Source organism: Ptychodera flava, chromosome 20 (genome assembly GCF_041260155.1).
Source record: "Ptychodera flava strain L36383 chromosome 20, AS_Pfla_20210202, whole genome shotgun sequence".
NCBI lineage: Eukaryota > Metazoa > Hemichordata > Enteropneusta > Ptychoderidae > Ptychodera > Ptychodera flava.
In genome coordinates, this window is record NC_091947.1 from 22,249,605 (window position 1) to 22,270,215 (window position 20,611).

Here is a 20,611-nt window from a genome sequence, read left to right on the forward strand (position 1 = left end):
CTGCAACGCAGAGTTTTATCAAAACTATTGAACTCGTGCATGCCATGTAATTGGAAAAGTGTCGTACAGTGATCCGTGAGAACTGGTCAACGCAACGATAGAGTTCCTTGTTTTGCAAGGTCACTTCAAATAAGGTTTTCAGGAAATCGTTGTTAGATTTTGACAGTCCTGTACTGAATATGAGACTATTACGCTTCTTCTGTTGTCTTTCAACTCGACAGAGGGGGCGAAGAACTTATCCAATCGTTCTGAACCTTGGTTACTTTTACTACATCCGGGAGCTACGTGTATAAGCATGAATTCTCAGGTACAGTCTCCGCTCTCTGCACCTCTGCCAGTATCTGTTTTCTACATTTCTTGCAAATATCACTGGGACACCACAGTGAACACAAAAGATAATTGTCAGATCGCAATTTTCTGGATGACATCAATTCTGGTCACAGACTGGAGCAGGACGTCGAAACTCACCTCCGACCATCGCTATAGTTTCATTGACACTCAAATCAAGCTTAGCAAGTCTGCCTGTGATATTTTGCAGGCCTTCGGCGACGTCTATCAACTGTAAATAGAACAAAGTCATTACTAAGGGAGCTGTCATTATTTACGGCCTGGGGTCGAAGGAATTTCATCGGAAACTCCAAAATTTCGAGTAACACCCCCCCCCTTCCAACCATAATGAATATGAGTAACCCCCTCTCTAACTCGGAAATTCTTACAGACCTCCCCCTGCTTAGAAAAGTTAAATACCAATACATGTATTTGTAAAATTTACAAAGATACAGCAATAGTAAAGACCTTTCAAATCCTGATGTACCTTGCTAGGTTATCATCATGACAGTTAAAAAGGGTGAAACTAACAAAATGAAATTCAAAGGGACAACAAAATACAGATATAAAAGCTCACGCTATAACAAGTATCAAACCATATTATATTGCTTAATTTTGATGGGTATTATGACAAGGTTTTCACTAGGATATCTGACTGGACAGAATTTGAAAGTACAGGGGCGAGAACAAGCGACAGGCTGAGGGTGAAAACGCCATAGGGGCTGTCCATATCTTGCATGGAAATCTTAACTAAGTAAAACTGTCAGAACACCCCAAGAGGGAGAGCATGAGAGGAGGGGTCATCTCTCTCGTATTAAAAATTTTGATAAATTGATGTGTGTAATGGTGCAATCTTTAAAATTATTTTACACTCGGTAAAAGTATTTAAAATTGACATTGAACACTGATATTTTTATTACATTTTTTGCATGATCAGTGTTTGAGTCACAATAGTCAACAACCAAACAATGACAATACATTTTGTGACAAACAGTTCTCAGTTTGCCAGAGATGTAGACCAAAGAATATGCAGGAATGGAAAATCAGTGACCTTGTATCATTTCTCCAGCTGCCAGCTTCTAATGAAAAGCCTGAATCCAGTATGGTTAGTTGTCCAAACGGTAATGAAAGTGAAGTCAATGAAAATATGTTTCGGTGATAATAAAGGATGAATTTACTACAGTTCAATTTTGTCCTAGATCCTGTGAAAAATTTGAGAAATTGATGTGTGCAATAGTGCAGTCTGGTGCAATCTGGGAGGTGTTTTCAATTTGTCTTTTACTAGTAATACTATTAGAACACCTCAACGGGGAGAGCACGAGAGGAGGGTGTGCCCCCTCGTATCGAAAATCTTGAGAAACTGATGAGTGCAATGATGAAATCTGAGAGGTGTCTCAATTTATTTTGCAAGAAACGTTGAGTAACCTCCTCCTTCTTCCTCTCCACATTTTGAGCAACCCGAACAACTTGAAGTTTTCAATTTTTGAGTGACCCCCTCACATTCTTCCGACCCCCAGGTCGTAAATAATGATGGTTCCCTAAGACTATCTGTGTTTCTATTACATAATTCTATATTATACAGTATAATCTGAACATTAACTGTAGGGCCACTGCCACAGCTCGACCCTTGAACTCGGTAAGATGCAGACATGAACAGCCGTGCCCTTCGAGTAACGGGTTTCCAGGGAAAAGGCAGGTGCGGCCAACTAATCTGTTCGTGCAAAAAGGTGTTCGTGCGCAGTTTTTCAGCAGGCGGGCAAATTTCAAAACTAATCAGTGGGCGGGAAAAAGTCGATCTTTACTGTGGGCGGGGAAGAAATTTCATTATTTTTAGTGGGCGAGGAGAAAATGTTTGACTGTGGGTACCGGAAAATACGTAGAGGGAGGGGAAAGCCGTGGTTGACAATAGAACTTGAGGGGAGATTAAGCGCTTAACTTGGAGGGGAGCAATGTTCCAAGGTATACTGCTTACTGCTGGCACGGTTTATGTTGATCTTGGTTGCCTAGTGGGCATCTAGTTGGCAATGGTGAATTTCAGTAGTGGGCAGAGGGCAGTTGGGAGCTTGAATTGTTGTGGGAAGAGGGGAGCTGGCAGGGCATAGATACTAGAGGGCAGTGGGCATCAAAATTCAGTGGGAGGGCACATTTTCGTGTATGCCAGACGAAGGGCAGTTATGTACAGACCTACTTGCCCCTCCAAATTTTAGGTTAAGGTCCAAAATAAGTAAAATTGGTATATCACCCTTCAAAACATGTTTTCTGATGATTTTGCGAAATTGATGAAATTTACCAGTTTGCGTTGCCTGAAGAGGGATTCATGTTAACAAATTACCCTTGGAGGCGGCTTTTCTACAAGTCAAACGTTATCAGCGCAGATACACGCAAAAAGAATTTCTTAACACGATCGCACTACAAGACAAGTTATCATAAAAATGAAAGCAGAAGTCTAAAAATACTCTACCTTCAAACCAATCTTAAAATTAAAATCACATTCACTTGAAGCGTCACTTTTGCCTAGACTGGGAATCATTTTATTGTCAGCAAATGCACAATTCTGCATCCTGCTATAGGTGTTGAAAGCTGACCTTCTTTTACTTTCAATAGTTACAAGTTTGAGAGCTTTGACGTCACATGACCACTTCAAAATTTCAAAAGCTTAGGTTAGAGCACTGGGTTAGCGAAGCTTACCATTATATCAGAATTGGACGAGTTTGCCGTGGAGTTGCTAACAGATGGTATAAAATCAGATAAATCCTCAGCGACGTCGACCAGTACAGATTCGGTGGGAACCGGCATTGGCGTGGGAAGAGTACCTGGAATAATATCACCAAAGTTATCATGTTTTGCTGATTGGCTAAAATATTAAGTAGCGCCTAAAAGGAAAGCAGATTTTAAATTGACTTTTGCCCTTCTTCGTTTGTTTTCCGTATTTCTTTGTGCCATCTTAAGCTTATGTTCGATCTTCGATCTTCTATTATTGTCTGTTTTGGTAAATACCAACACCATGATGAATTCGAAGCATTTATTACGCTCACTTGACAGCTTGTATCGCGTTTACATGGTAGGTTATCTCGTTAAAAACATTGACTTCCTCACCGTTCATCTCGCAAGTGTACCTCGCAAGATTTTCACAATTCTCGGTGTACCATTTCCCATTGGTAGCTGAGATCGAGACGCACTCCGGCGGGTTCAAAGGTTGTCCTTGTGCCCAATCCGTGTATTCCGCTTCGTTTCCACTTATCCATCGGTATCCGTTGTTTGCAGACTATTAACATCAGAGTGAAAAATGAAGCCCGTGTTAATAACAACTTTTCTCCAAAACTTAAAACACTGAGTGAGAAGACTGTAACAGTTATTGAAAGGTGTGATACATTAAAATCTGAAATTCTGAGATTTATCTTTTCAAAATAATTGTACATCATTCATTAGCTGTAGAACTCATATACAGACGATAATATAATGTGACCTAATCGGTAAAAAGGGTGGATATTCCCTTTAGTTTTTTACTTTGTGAATAGATCCTACTGGTAATTGTGAATCTTCCATGTGCAAACCATAACTTTCGGCAGTATAACAAGTCTGTTAGTTACAAGAATTAGGCTACATGATTAAAATGAAATCCACAAAGCGTTTAAAATTCACAGAATACTGTTACTGATACAACCAGAACTGATAATCTTGACAATGTGTATGTATGGCAGCCTATGTCTGTGACATGTACATGTAATTAAGGTAGTAGGCGCCTCGAAAATGAAAGACTCAAGCTTTTGCTCAAACTTTCCTCCAGGAATCTTTCAACCATTCTCTTTTTCAAAATCAAGAATAATAATCGGGCGTCACAATGCTAATTTTGGTATAAGAGAAACAAATTACCAAACATTTACCGAAATTAAAAATGGTCGCCATCCCTGTGTTAATTCTATGGGAGAAAAAATAACATCTTCGATTTTTGAAGACGGTCACGGTGACAAGTTTTCCTACACAAAAAGCTTTAAATGAACCTCTACAAGTAGTAGATCAGAAAATAGTTGTAAAAGTTTGAGAGTCCGAATATCTGTCGCCGCGGCACATTCTACCTGACGAAATTTTGACCAGACGTCATATGGATTACCTGGAGTCCTATCCACGAATTACAGCTTGAGGGCGGTACACATGATTCAGTCCTTAACATCGTCTGTTCTTCCAGAAAGTTTTGCTCACTGGCAGTTTCGATGATGACTAGATAACCTCCTATCAACTGGCAGGCGTCTTTGGCATCTTGCCAAGTTTTCAAATTGGAGCTGAAGTGGTAACAAGAGCCACCATCGGAACGCCAACCAGGAGAACAGCTGCCTGTGTGTTCAAATATTATTATATGTTGAGTGCATTTCACGTACCGTCACTAAGCAAGATTCAGTAAGATCCTTCTCTAATCAATGTATGAACAACTTGTATCTGTCTATCGAAGAATATATTCCAGTAGCGATGTACGCGAATTTGTAGAGTAAATCAAAATTACAACAGATTTAGACCACATGCAAAGTGAATATGCGACTTAGATGGTATGACAGTGGAATGTTTCAAAAATAACTTGACTCAAAAAAATACCAGAAACGTATTGGGAGGGATGGAAAATTCCACGGACAGCTGGAGTGGCACTGAGAAAAATAGATCACTCCACTAAAGAAGTTTAAAGCTGTTTATGTCTATGATTCGATCTGATATCATATGCTATGGTACGGTATGGCACGATGGGATAACAATCTCACCGATTTACTCCTGCTCTTTTTCCTCACTGACTCTCAGACGAAAAACTTTAGTTTCTTTCATCATTTATCTCGGAAACCTCCAAAGTCACTGTCATTAACAATTCCGCCGATGAGAAATCTACTCAAACTCAAGTCCATCCTTCCACTCATCCACTGACAATTCCAACATCTACAAACTCCTCGCAGTTCTTTTTTTGTGTGTGAAGTTCACTCTCACTTACTCACTTACCAAACAGCGATCTGTAATCTGAGCAAGAGGTACAAGAGCAATAGCTGGCACCCACACCGCACCAATCATAGGATGAGCAACAATGGCCGTTGTCTCCATCTGGATTGCAGATGCTAGGTTTGCCATTTGGCATCGGATATAAGAAACCACATCTGGATCCATCATGCCAAAGTTTTGGTCCAAAATAGTTACCTGGTGTTAGAAAGAAACAGAGTTGATAATAGTGTGACTACTATTAAATAATACAAAATGTATATAGCGTGCAGGAAAGATTTACAGCCTGGCAACTAATGATATAACAGGTATAACCCTTTCACCACCGTAGTTTGAACCATCCCATTGTTTTCTACGGTAAAGTCGGACTTCTGGAGAGGGAATTGGATGAAAGGGTTAACCCGAGAGCAAGCGCAGCGTACCATATTGACGAGAAAGATAATCATGTGTTTAAATATAGCGTATTAGAGCAGCATTTGTCGAGTTTCGGGACGTTTTTCCAAGATACCGTGAGTTGTCTGCACTGGTCCTGAGCAAAGGATACAATAACTGTTGTTTTATGCCGCCAAACAACGTGAATTTAAGGGGTTTACACGTTTCAATGGCTGAATTACTTTTACATAAGTCTGAGTTCATCCGAGGACATCAAGAAATCTGGGGAATTTTGTTTCTTTAGCCGCCATCTCTGTTGGGCTTCTGCTTAAGTTAGTTCGAGATCTGTTAATTCATGCGTGAGTTGGGGTGTGTTTCAAGATGGCAATCATATCTGGAGTAACCGATTTCTGCTGCTTAAAGAGTTTTAATATATATATATATATATATATATATATATATATATATATATATATATATATACATCCATAAGGAGATTTGCCAAACGTGGAAAACTAGTCAAATTGGCGGTGCCCAAGTATACTACCGCAAGTACAAAAGTATACAACCGGGAGTACCCAAGTAAACAACCGGAATTGCACTCTCTTCAAGTTCTTTGATATACAGAGATTGCATATCACACTCTCCTAATTATACGCGTTATCTGTTGAGCTTGTCTTGCAAGTGGTTCGATCGCTTTCTATTGTTATATTATTGCATCTAGAATACAATACCTAGTTGCCTCGACAAGTTTATTACTAAATGTTTGTTTGGTTTCCTGGCATGTCTTGCTCAAAATATGTCTAGAAAGCACAATTGTACAACGATGGATCAAATAGAAGTGTGCAGAAAAAGTCCCATTCTCCATATAGTTAAAGTGATTTGTGTTTTAGTTATACTATCCTTTACGTCAATGAAAACAAAAATAATGTTGCTGCACGAAACAGAAGGACACAAAGAGTCCAAATGACGCCAAAATTTTGTCCTGGCCAAACTTTTGATGCCATGAACCCTGGTTTAGGAATATACAGTGTTCAATGAAAAAAGGTGAACTTGTAGGCAGACCATGGCGGAAGGTGTCTCTTTTATCTCAAATTAATAAATGTCTGCATACATGCAAAACTGCTTAAATGGCACAGATTTCAGAGAAAATGGCACATAAAGGCTGTTATTAAAACCTGCTATACTTTATGCCTACTCACTGCAGTATAAGATGCATGATCTTTTCTCTGAAGCATCGTGTAAATGACACTTTCAATAATAAAAAATTCATTTAAACAAGTCATCGTTGATGAAACTGTCCCCACTTTTAATGGGTACTTTAATTACAAGTCCTCGGAGAGAATAGAATCCTGTTCATTAATTAGGTCTGTGATTAAAAATACTGCGATACAGATGGAGCTTTATGGCCGAGAATGATCGAGTTCTATGGTGGTGAAAACATAAAACCAATGTAGGCCGCCATCCTAATTACAAAAGGTCATTAAATGAGGCATTTAGTAATTAATCGACAGGATGTTGCAAAAATTTTTGCATTCTATCATAACACTGACAGATTATCGCCGGTACCATAGTTCATAAAGTTTGATTCAGTGCTTCTTGACATTCAGCCTAAAAACAAAAATTCATCATTTAAATGCAAATTAGCAATTAATTGAAACGATACTGCTGAGTGTCATTGAGATCAACATCTATACCAAGTTTCATCAAATTTGATGCAGTATTTGTGGACATATCACTCTAATTAAGAAAATTAATAATACATATGCAATTACAAATTAATTACCGTGACACTGATAAATGTCTTTATTCACTGTTAAAGCAATGTGACCCTAACATCTGTACCAAGTTTCATGAAATTTGATGCAGTATTTCTTGACATATCAGCCTAATTACGAACATTCAATGATTGACATGATACGATTATATGTCATGAAACAAATTGATGTGCATATGTATGACGTTTGTCAATGTCCTTGTACCAACTTTTAATTATATTGGTGGAAATATGTCTGAGTTATGGCTCTGTACATGAAAAAACGTAACTTAATGGCCACCATGCACCAACATTGCATCGGATTGTGAAACCAATTGACATGCATATCTATTACCTAATATGACAACACGTCAACGTCCTTGTATCAACTTTGAATAAAATAAGTTGATACATGTCTGAATTTTGGCTGTGGACATAAAAACTCGTAACATAATGGCCGCCACGCAGCTATCGTATTTGATCTCACGGTAAAAAAATTGAAGTGCATATATATGACATAAGTCAATGTCCTTGTACCACTTTGAATAAAATTGGTTGATATGTGCCTGAGTTATGGCTCTGGACATGAAAAAAACGATAAAACTGGCCGCCACACAGCCATATTTAATCATATTGTGAAACAAATTCACGTGCATATGTATGACATAGATCAATGTCCTTGTACCAACTTTGAATAAAATCGATTGAGACGTACCTGAGTTATGGTTCTTGACAAAATAGCCGCCATGCGGCCATATTGGATCATATCATAAAACGAATTGACTTACATATGTATGATAATAGTCAATGTCCTTGTACCAACTTTGAATAAAATCGGTTGATACATGTCTGAGTTATGGTTCGTGACAAGAAAAAATCATAACAAAATGGACACCACGCAACCTTATCGTAAAACAAATCGACATGCATATATATGTATGACACAGGTCAATGTCCTTGTACCAACTTTGAATAATATCAGTTGAGACGTGCCTAGGTTATAGCTCAGGACATGAAAAAATTGTAACAAAATAGCCGCCATGTGGCCATATTGGATCGTATCGTGAAACAAATTGATGTGCATATGTATGACGTTGGTCAATGTCCTTGTACCAACTTTGAATAAAATTGGTTGATACATGTCTAAGTTACAGTTCGGGACATGAAAAAATCGTAACAAAATGGCCGCCACGCAGCCATATTGAATCGTATTGTGAAACAAATTGACGTGCATCAGTATGACAAAGGTTGATGTCCTTGTACCAACTTACAATAAAATCGGTTGAGATGTGCCTGAGTTATGGCTCCGTACATGAAACCAGATATGCACTGAATGTGCTCACGTGTTGATATCCAGTGAATAGACTAGAAAATTTTAGCATTTACTCAACAGAACAACGTGTGCCAATGTGACCCGTGAATTGAAAGAATGACGTGTGATATGAATGACTTGTACAGATTTTGAGTTTGATAAAATTACATACTTAGTTATCATGCATTGAAATTGACTGCTGATGACACGACATGCATTGACATTTATCAGACGCTAATGGACGCATGAAATAATACAGTATGACACGAATTACTGCATACTTTTTGACTGTTATGAAGTTGTGTAAATAATTGTACCTTTGACCTGTCCCAAACGATGACGAGCAAAAACAATTGTACCTTTGACCTGTCTCAAACGACGACGAGCAAGGAGATGTAATGCAACATTTGCAGACCTGAGATTAATCACTAACCAAAACACAAAAACAAATAAGACAGACATTGTATATTCTGACAGCAGTTCAATTGAGCACACCACGCAGAGTGGAAGACAGACTCCTGATAAGACTATACGTGTATACGGTCTACTGCCAGAATAACTATTTCTGACGAGGATTTATTGTATGATGTTTTTCAATATTTCTGTCAATAAACCTAATTCATACCAATATAATCGACACCCGTGTGAGGCGTGTAATAAGAACAATCAGATATCTGTTATATCATTATATGTAGCAGGTTTCATCAACTTTCGCACAGTACTCTCAGAGTTAAATCACTAATTACAAAACTTTATTTATTATGTAAATGAGCTAATTATTAAATTGACACGCCCAATGCTGCTCAGTACAATTAAATATTTATCAGATCAATATCTGTAGCAAGTTTCATCAAATTTAATGCCGTAATTTTGGAGTAATATCACTAATTGCAAAGTTCGTTAAATATGCAAATGAACCCTTAATTAACTCCACACAACTAAATGCCTTACACCACAATTAGATATCTGTCGGATTAGTATCTGCAGCAGATTTCATCAAATTTGGTGCACTTATTTTGGAGTAATATGACTAATAACAAAACTTCATAAAATATGCAAATGAGCTATTTTGTTAACTTGACACTGCCAAATGCTTGTCAGTACAATTAGATATTTATCAGATCAATATCTGTACAAGATTTCACTGACTTGGGTGCCGTAATTTCAGAGTTATATACCTAATTACAAACTTCATTAAATATGTAAATGAACCCTTAATTAACTTGACACTACCAAGTGCTTTACACTACAGTTAGATAGCAGTCAGATCAGTATCTGCAGCAGAATTCATCAAATTTAGTGCAGTTATATCAGAGTTATATGACTAATTATAAAACTTCATAAAATATGCAAATGAGCTATTTAATAACTTGACACTGCCCAATGCTTCTAAGTATCATGAGATATATATCAGATCAATATTTGTTGCACGTATCATCAAGTTTGATGATTGTCACTAATAACAAAAGTTCATTAAATATGCAAATGAGCAGATAATTGACATGACACTCACAGTATCATCATTACGTTCTGAGATTGTCATCTGTGAAAAGTTTCATGAAATTTTGTGCAGTATTTCTTGTTATATGTCTATACTGTCATTACCGTCTCCATACGGAAACTATTGTATGGAAAAAAATGATATTGCATAACTTCATTAATATGCAAGCAACACTAACCAAAATCTAATCAGTCCTTGCAAGTAGCATATGGTACCCGTGTACCAAATATGACTTGAATCTGTTCAGGCGTTTTTGAGTTATCGTGTAAATAGACAGACAGACAGACAGACACACACACACACACGGACAGACAGACAGACATCGCTATGACATTAGCCCACTTGTGAATACGTGAGCTAAAAATCGTAACAAACTGGCTGCCACGCGGCCATGTTGAATCGTATCACAAAATAAATTGACGTGCATATGTATGGCATAGGGGGTAATCCTTGTGCAAAGTTTGGATGAAATTGCTCCAGGCATCTCTGAGATATCTGCGTGAACGGACGCACGTACGCACATGACCAAACTTATAAGTCCCCTGGACAGTGTCCGTGGGGACTAAAAAGGGTAGAGATAAAAAGCGTGCACTACCAGTGTCAATAGGCCAGTCTTTCTCCAGTTGACTACACAATGCAGATTTGTACATTGAAAAACATACGTTGGCAGCATCTTGGCTAGCGGGTTTAATGTAGCAACATCTAACTGACATTATTAGACAAGCTCATTTAATTTCTATCAAGAGAGTATGTATTCTTGCTCTAGTTATCATATCTAGCAGCAATTTTAGACTGCCGGGCCTCCCCTGAACTACAGTTTTGGATTATGAAGGAATTTGTGATTAGAGCTCTCCCACACCTATTGTGTAACAATGGCACACAGTTTTTGCAACTTTGAGCTGACAGTGAGCGAAACAAAGCGTATCCAGGTGCTGGTGACGCAATGAGTTTTATTTGTCATGCGCAGCCCCATAGCCATTCGAATGCAATCTTGTAAGACATAAAACGGATACGAAAATTGTGCCTTTTACTTACGATTTGTATACGCGGCGTATTTCGAGGAAATCTTTTCAGCACTCAGCTCCGAAAAGTAGATCTTGAGGTCGCTAAAAGAACCCGAGATGTAGTGTTTGTCATCCGCCAAATCGTCATTCTTAGTTCCGAGAACCAGAAGAGAACTGTTGTCACCATGAACTATCGATATTTGCTTTAGTGTATCATGGGCAATCTGGTCACCATTGGCGTATATCTTAACACCATTTTCCTCTTTGAAGGTGAACACACTGAAGAACCAGTGATCATCGTACGGAAGGTTTACCCGTGTCCTCCATCTTTTGACACCATTGCGTACATCGAAGTACAGTTGACACGATCCGCTACCGCTGCGGCCTAACCAGATCGTCATACCGCGCGTCTGGTCAGTGTCCCCTCCTGACGAAAGAATATGCCCTTTACAGTCACTTTCGGTGACGCTTACTCGCATCCAAATTGAAACGGTTATCCCGAGGGTACAGAGTCCTATATCGGACACACAGGTGCCGGAATAGTTGCCAAAGTTGATGAAGTTTTTCTGAAGATTGATGGCGCAGCTGGGATACGGTGCGATGGGGGAGTCTGTTAGGCTGGCTGCTGAATACAGTACGCCATCATTGCCGTTCAGGTTAGAAAGAATCTTGTCATCAGTGCATGAGTCAATCTGTACACATTCATCGGAGGGCGTTGTGAAGTCACAGCTTCCACTCAGATCCCAGTGGTCCACTGGTTCTGAAGTAAACATTAAAAATTAGAGAGTGCGATTAAAATATGAGAAATGAAATAATTAATAAGGTATTAAGGTAGAACGCGCGTCGGGGACAGCTACATGTTTGCAGACTCAAACTTCTACGATTCTTTTCTGATCTACCACTTGTAGTGGGCTCATTGCAAAGCCCCTAAGGTAAGAAACATTTTGACTGGCTTAGTTTTTCGAGCATAAGCATGTTATTTTTCTCCATACAGTCATCCAACGATTGGGGCCATTTTGAATTTCTAATATCAGTAAATCTGGAGTAATTTGTTTCTCTAGAACCAAAACATGCACAGTGACACCCCCCCCCGCCCCAATCGATGTTTATTATTGATTTTTAAAGAGAATGGTTGAAAGATTCCTTGAGGAAAGTTTGAGCAAAAGTTTAAGTCTTTCACTTTCAAAGCGCGTGCTACCTGAAAACACAAGTGCGGCTGAGACTTGACGGGACACATGATGCCATCCGGGTGACTGTGTCTCAATGACACAGTGCAGTCCAGCTTCTCTTTGGGCTCGAATGATAAAACATAAGGCAGGATTTTTTACTCATGATTTCGTAGATATGTATCCATGTAGAAACTAGGTATATGTTTCTGGGATTTTCTTGATGTTCCAATGGTTACAGAACTGTTATCAACTATCATATCTGATGATTCAAACCAAATCAATATTAATTGATGATTTCTCTCGGGTGAGTACGATTTTTCCTTCCACAGTATTCTGATGATGTTCTGCGTTGGGATCGACTTATTCATGCGATTCTACCGTCTCAACTAAAAGTATAGTATTTGCAGGATTTCTTTCTCACGTTTTCTGTTAGTATCGTAAGTAGGAGTTTATTTCAGTTAAGCATCAGAATGTCTTCATCCTCGTTATATTTTTCAAAATAAACTTAGTATAATTATATTGAACTATGAGAATTCTATTCTTACCTGAGGGCACGGGACAACGGCTGTGAGCTGTTTGTATTTCACTTTGCGACAAAGCTTGATCGTACACCTGGAGACATGTCACATAGCCCTGGAAAGCAGCGCCCCCAGCGGTGGCACTGTAACCTATATACAGTGCATCAGTGATGTTCAGTTCGGTCTGCCCAATGTTGAGACAATCGACCAATCCGCCGTCGTGCCATAGTTTGAGCTCGCCGCTGTCGTAATCATAGGATATCGCCAGTGAATTCCAGTCATTGCTGGTGAGCGAGGTCATTGACATGGAATATCTGGTCCCCGAATAGCTGACGACACTGGCGGTAACTGTGTTCGAACTTTCCTGAAAAATGCTACAGCCGTGATTATTCCCGCCATCGAGAATTGACCCACTGCTGGATGTTGGGTACACCTCCAGCATTATCGTCACAGAGAAACTCAGTATACTTTCATCGTTGATGGGAAATTTGAGATAGGAATCAGATTGACCAGGGAGAAAGTACGATTCGACGGCGTCTGCCTGTGCTGCAGTGACAGAACCCCGATGTATGACGTCATTTCCGTTACCAGTAGCATCTGTCAAGTTGTACTCCTTATTCAGAGGCCACAACACAACAGGTCGTCGTGGAACTGGATTGGAAAAGAAAAGGAAACAATGATTAATGGAAACTCGCGAAAGGTGTAGAAAAATGACTAGAAATTGAAATAAAGGGGAATTTGGCTTATTCTCTCGTGGACCCCATCTTTATGTACTTTCGGTATGCGCCTCGAAAGTGGAAGACTTAAATTTTTGCTCAAACTTTCCTGAATGAAACTTTCACCCATTCTCGTAACAAATCAACAGCAAACAATCGGGGGGGGTCACCGTGCAAAGTTTGGAACTGGCGAAACAAATTACCCAACATTTGCGATATTTAAAATTCAATATGGCCAATATGGGGGAAAATTAAATTTTCAATTTTAGAAAAATTAAGACGGTGAAAGTTTTTCTTTCTCCCAGAGCTTTAAAATGAGCCCAAACAGGTGGTAAATCAGAAAAGAATTATAGAAATTTGACAGTGCAACTATCCGTCCCCGAGGCGCGTTCTACCTTAAAAACTCATTGTAGTGTTTTAACGCCGAAATATGACATTACTTCCTTTTACGACAGATCAATATTCCAATACAGACAGTGAAGTGGAGAACAAAAATGCGTAAAAATTTAAAGTTTCAAACAGTCGGACAGAAAATGTTCCTATTTGTGGCTTTTTTATTTACAACAATAGATTTTGAATCCTTTGATACGGGGCGAGTAAGTTAAAATTGTTTGAAGGTTGTATTTCAATAATAATCATGTCTTTAAGGTCTTAGCAACTTACAAGCTTCATTGATGACTTTGAATTCTCCAAACTCAAAATCAGATTAACCTAATATGCAATATCCGAAATCTCGCAAAATAATGTATTGATATGTCATTGCCAAATACAATGTGTAATTAGATCTGAGTCTCAATTTGGACATTGTGATCACATACTTCACTTTGCAACCCATTACACGGTTGGAGGTATACTGTTAATTTGACAGCCAGTTTAAATTCAAAGCACTCGCAACACAAACTACACAACATTTTTATCAGTTGCACTCCATTTATTTATTTTTTTTTATTTTTTTTTTTGATCGGTTACTTCAAAGAAATTGTCGGCGAAAAACAGTAACTTGGACCACGCCTAAAATCAACAGCGGCAAAACAGAAGAGATATCAAGATTTACTTTCCACTTGTCGTTTCAACCATTTTGTCTAGTCACGCATACATTGAAACATTGAAATATTGAAATGAATTTGAAAAATTCCAAGTAATTAAAATAGAAGTTAGCATTATTGTGAAACTTGTATTTGACATTGATGTGATTTCAATATCTTCATGGAAGTTTTCACACTCCCGGCCGCACAAAGTACTTAACAAGATTTTAAATAATAGTATGTTGTCCGTCCATGGTTCTAAATGGACGACATATTCAGAAGGACGTTTGAAAATCACGCCACACTCCTTTACTACCCCAGCCTGTTGTTATTTGTTTCCTTGGGCTAATTACAAAGAAACGCGAAGTGGGCCTATACAGGCTTATGTCCTATTTGGTTCAAGGCGCCCCAATAAGAATAGTAAAAAATGCAAGGCTTTACTTTAATTTCGAGCCGCTTTTCGTCTCGAACAATTCATCCACTCTTTGGCGTAGATCAACAGAGTAAACCCGTGCAATTGTTGTCTTTTTTATCGTTTCAAATTAAAATATATCAAGAATTTCATTGCAAATATGGAATGACTATCATTGCGGGATAAGACTTTTAACATATTCATCTCCCCTACCACCCCCCCCCCCACAAATCAATTTTGAAGCAGGGGCAACAAATTCGTGCGATTTGTCATAAACTGAACAAAAATATTGCACAAGTATTACTCTCTGTAGCTATTCGTACATATACGAAATTTATAGAAACGAAGCTGTTTTTTTTTAAATGACAACATTATTGCAATGTGACTCGAGGATATCTAACATGCGTACATCGTGGAGATGACATCACTAGCCATGATCGATGGCGAACGATGTCACACTTCTCTTGCCTCAGTCAGAGGGACAACTTGCTATTTGGCCTAAATTCCCCGTAAAAAGGTCCAAACTCGCAAAGATGACAATCGGTTCAGCCAAACCACGGACTGAAGAGGTTTAAGGGCATAAGTCCTCTGTTACCCCATTTTTCGGTTCACAAACTTTCTCTGCATCTTCAACTATAGGCATCGACTTTTTCAACATTTCAACATACCTCGCTCTCACCGACCTGAAGTCGCGATATGCAGAATTTGTATGCCAGACCCTTTCCCTGACTAGGGTTTATTTTTAAAAGAGCAAGTCCATGTGTTAGCCACGTCAGGATTTAACACAAGGTAGCGATTTACAGAATCCCCGACTTAAAATTCATTACATTTACCCCTCCCCTCCTTCACTCGGTCAATGTCAAATGAGTTTGTAGATTTACAACTTACCGATCGGTACGTCGTCATACTGACATACGTAATTTATTTCATCCAAGCAAGACCTGTCGTTCCAGGTGAAACCGGCACTAAATGGAGAAAAGAATGCGTATTACAGGAAGCTCGTATCTTAAAAAGTCACGCTCCAAGAAGACAGAGAGAATTCGAGAAATTAAACGTACAAAATACCAAGTTAAAAAACATTTTGCCGAGTACATACCATTTCAGGCAAAACTTGTGAACCTATTTTTCTGAGGTAAGTGCATCTCGATTGTAATTCGGTCGTAGGAGGCAATGCATGTCATTGGAACGGCAAATGTCTGTCATAAAATTGTCTATTTCTTTACTCGTGTCCGACCCAATGTAAGAGTGTACCCAAGATATGTGCAGCATGTTTCCGAAAGAGTTGAAGACATGCCATAATTATTTCATTTACTTCACCTGCCAGACTGACTGATAATGTGACGATACCAACATTCATGCAGTTTTGCTGCGCTTATTTACAACTGGCAAAGGCATGATAGTATTTCCCAGAGCGACACCGTGCCATCGCTGAAGGTGTGGTGCCAGGTTACACATCAGAATCGAGTCCATAACATATTTACAGCGCAGCCAAAAGTCCCCATGAAGTGAACCTGGGCTATTAATTAGTTCAATAGAGCTGAGTCGTAATGAGGACAGAGTTCCATTATTTGGCCGAGAGTTGACGAGACTTTCGGAAATTTTAGAATACGGGAATGTTGGTGAATTTTGTAGTTTGATATCACCGATGCTCTAATTGAAACTGTGAAAACCGCATGTAAGATTATATCTGACAAGTTTGTGGTGATAAAAGACATTTGCACAAAAACAAACTTTCTGAATTTCTGTTTGGAGAATCAAATCTGGCGTAAGTGAACTTTGATATTTTAGTGACGACAATCATGAATCGTATTCTGTGTTATGCCCTTGTTAACCAAATAAATGTGAATAATGTTCAAGAAGCAAATAAAGGTGAAGAATGTTCATCTCCGGAGTTCCAAGCTGCAAAGATTTTTTTTCTGAAATCAAAGTTCGATAGAACGGAAGGATTCGTGTGGGGCGATTGGGTCTGATGACCTGCAGTAGTTTTGATATAATGTACTGAATATAGTATTGTCAGTTTGCGTGAATTCAACACGAGCTAATGGCTTATGAACAGAGTTGAGTGTGTCTCAGTCCTGCGGGGTTGTTATTATTTTTGATTTTGAGAGTATTTAAGAGGACAGTGTCTATATGTGACGCTTGTGCTATGCTCAAATACAGTCGACAAATAACACTGAAGTCGAATGTGGAAAAGCATTGCTGGAACATGTTATATGACTGTAAAAATGTATCCTGGAACGATAGAAAATTATAATAGTGTGTATATATCTAACAACATAGTATACCCTACAGTACGGGTCTATGACACAACCGCACAATTACTTACACGCATGCGTGCTTTTATATACATGCAAACAGAATATTGTGAGTACGCAACAAAACTAGAAGAATACCTTTTACGCAATAAGTGCACACATCTCTCATCGGCTGAGTTCGGCTCTCCGGATTTCCAGTTTGTATAAGATGATTGTGGGCAGTTATCAGGATAAAACTGGGTTTCTTCGTCAGCGAGTCCAAACCAAACTAATTTGCCTGAAAGAGAAAGATGGACCGGTAACATGTACAGAGTGTTTTTACATTCATCGAGATTAAATTCAAGAGCGAAGAATAATCCTCCATTTGAGAGAAGATGCGTTTGTTTTTTATTATAAAATATTCCTGGACATTCCATCAGTACTGTATGACACCAGCGAGGTAGTCCGTTCAGTTGCTGGTAAATTTTGCCAGGCTTGTTCGAAGAAAGTGTTACTCAAATTGCGAGCCTTCTAGCTAAAAAGTGCATATTGATTTGTACCCGACAGGCCGGCAGCTGTGATAAGATATCCCAGAGTGTCCAGTGTATTTTGGTTCAGGATCTTGGCCAACATCCCACCCTGTGCCTGGCAGTCAGACGAAGCATCTGTCCAGTTCTTTGGTACGGTACTGATTTCATATCGGTAACTCACCGCTGAAAATATAAACGCAAAAAGAAATAATTAAAACAAAAATTTGCAAACTAGAGATAACCCTTAACGAAACTTTTCACTATTCTCTGAAAGAGCAAAAATAAAAAGCAGGGGTTAGCGCGCAAATCTCGATACAAGAGAAACAAACTACCTAACACCTAACGATATTTGAAATTCAAGGTAGCCGCCATTGGGAAAATTTAAGCTTTGAGTTCTCCACAAAGATAGTGCAAACTTTACTCACTCCACGAACTTCAAAATGAGTTCCCAAAAGTGAAAGACCAGATAACAATTAAAAAAATTATGAGTCCAAAAAGTCAGTCCTTGAAGTACATTCTAACTTAATTTTGGCCTGTGAAATCTCGTCATCCAACCGTCCGATCTCTCTGTGTGCACACTGTATGCCGTGTGTACCCGCATTATGCACATGTATTGCTACAGCACAACAGTTACACAATGTAATTGGTATGGCGACCTTTCAATGGGTCGCTTTATTGTCGTCTCGTCCGGGTTAGAACGAATGAAAGCCATCATTTTGCCGAAGAAAGTATCAAGGGGTTAGGTATTCGATTTTCCAAACGATTTACTTTCAGACTGGTGTACAGGTTTACGCTATTCGATATGTCACCAAATAGTGCGACGACTTTCTCGTCGCTTTGGAGCATCGCAGTTTAAAGCGTTCCTTGCAGCATCCCAAATCATTCACATCTTACAATGCTGAACAGGAATAAAAGATATGTGCATCTTTGCACCACGGAATATAAGTCTATGCGCAGGACTATTTCGTTCATGCACCAAAAATGACGCCCAAGGAAACCCCATGATGCAACACAACGAGGAAATATTGTCACTATTTATTTGTATATCCACATTAAGAAAGTGGTTCAGTTTAAATAAATACTTGAGCGACTTTGTGCCTTTAAATGTTAGTCATAAAAATAAGGGCTTATGTGAACGACATACATGAAATATGGTGTATTTGAATTCTAATAGGAGACAAGTGAAAAATGAGATTGAGATTTCGATAATACGATTTTCCTTTTTCTGTTTTCTGTTAAGACTGTATATTTTTGATATTGTTATATGACCCTAATATTACAGCCTGTTTACATTCTTACTGATATGACGACCGTGTAAGTAAATAAACATAATGAGTACAGTAGTGCGTTGAGCTACTTTGAAATCAACCTAGCTGCGACAGAATCACCAACAGTTGAACAATATTTAAACCGGCTAATGTACTTTGGGTTTCGCTCATTAGGTTTCGCTGAGTCATTTAACATTTTGATTAAAAACAAAAAATTATGTAAAAATGCTTTAATGGTATATTTGCTTGACTTACTGGTTGGCGTAACGTGCTACAATATCTTCTCTACTAGTCGAATTTTGACTGTGATGACTCAGCAAAAACTAAATGAGCGAAACCCAAAATACACGAGTGGGTATTATTTGCTTAAAATTGTCTTGACAACAATTTTTAAAACCATGTGACTGATTTTGATTCTGTAGAAAAATACAAGAAATTGCCAATAACTAATGTCTGGATGAGATCAGCTGTCGTTTCAAAATTTGCGAGAATGTTCCGCATGTTAGCGTTTGTTGTCTGGCTAGTTCCATTGTTTTTAGTCCCCCAAAAATGCTTGACTTTAAAATGCGTACTCACCGCGTACTTGAACGACAACTGTTGCCATGATGACTATCGTAAGATAAGTCGGAGTGTACATTGCCATCGTGTCGCCGGCAATGGCCTGCTGGCTCAAGTAAATTCTACATGACATGAAAAAATGTAAACGTGCAATTAACAGGACACAGCCAACCCCGGTGAGGCGGCGACGCGGGACCTCATCTGTATACGTAAGATCTCACAAAACACGGAGTGAGGTACCACCATCATTGATACACTAATACGGTTTCGCAAGGAGAAATTAATTATTTAAATGTGATTCGCTGTTAATGTCTATTCAATTAGTCGCGAGGTTGGCATATATTAAAGCAAAGCGATAAACATTGCAAATACATTGTCTGTGTTTGTATGTGTCAGTGTGACGTACATGTAGCTATAGACCCGTAGGAGGTGTCAATGAGCATTTGGGACTGGAATAAGCAAAAGTTATTCTTCAACGCAACATGGAACCTCGCAACCATGATCTACTAATTAGAACTTTCGAGCTTTTTTTTGCATTTTCTTTTTTTTTTCTTAATTGTAGATGAATTCCCATAATGATGAACAATCGAGTCTGTTTAAATTTAATTATTGTATGCAAAGCAATAACAGGTTATCTCTGCATATGATTTATCGTCATTTTATGAGTCATTCATGAAAAATAGTATTTGCAGAAGGGAAGAAAAATGAAATTTTCGATTTTCAAAAAAAACGAAGACGATGAAAAATTTTCTCACACAAAGAGCTTTAAAATGAACCCCCACAAGTGGTAGCTGAGGAAAACGTTGTAAAAGTTAGAGCCAAAATATCTGTCCCCGAGAATTCAGGCGGAAAAACTGTGAGGCATGTGTAGTGATCGTTTGCAGAATATATATTGACGCAAAAATTAATAACGTCATCAAGAACATGGCCTAACGTGG

General features: G+C 38.6%; 1 protein-coding gene across 1 annotated transcript in view; it reads right to left on the reverse strand.

The window, feature by feature from the left end:
• Positions 1 to 19,936, reverse strand: part of LOC139120317 (polycystin-1-like protein 2) — a 35,853-nt gene extending 15,917 nt beyond the window's left edge. Inside the window, exons 1-11 of the mRNA XM_070684646.1 lie at positions 19,692 to 19,936; positions 17,878 to 18,030; positions 17,477 to 17,615; positions 15,972 to 16,048; positions 12,958 to 13,581; positions 11,275 to 12,003; positions 5,305 to 5,496; positions 4,439 to 4,659; positions 3,424 to 3,592; positions 3,016 to 3,140; positions 469 to 559 (exon numbers count right to left, since the gene is read on the reverse strand). Coding sequence (XP_070540747.1) covers positions 469 to 559; positions 3,016 to 3,140; positions 3,424 to 3,592; positions 4,439 to 4,659; positions 5,305 to 5,496; positions 11,275 to 12,003; positions 12,958 to 13,581; positions 15,972 to 16,048; positions 17,477 to 17,615; positions 17,878 to 18,030; positions 19,692 to 19,806 — 2,635 coding nt within the window. The 5' untranslated portion in view covers positions 19,807 to 19,936. The remainder of the gene's footprint in view (positions 1 to 468; positions 560 to 3,015; positions 3,141 to 3,423; positions 3,593 to 4,438; positions 4,660 to 5,304; positions 5,497 to 11,274; positions 12,004 to 12,957; positions 13,582 to 15,971; positions 16,049 to 17,476; positions 17,616 to 17,877; positions 18,031 to 19,691) is intronic.
• Positions 19,937 to 20,611: the final 675 nt, after the last annotated feature.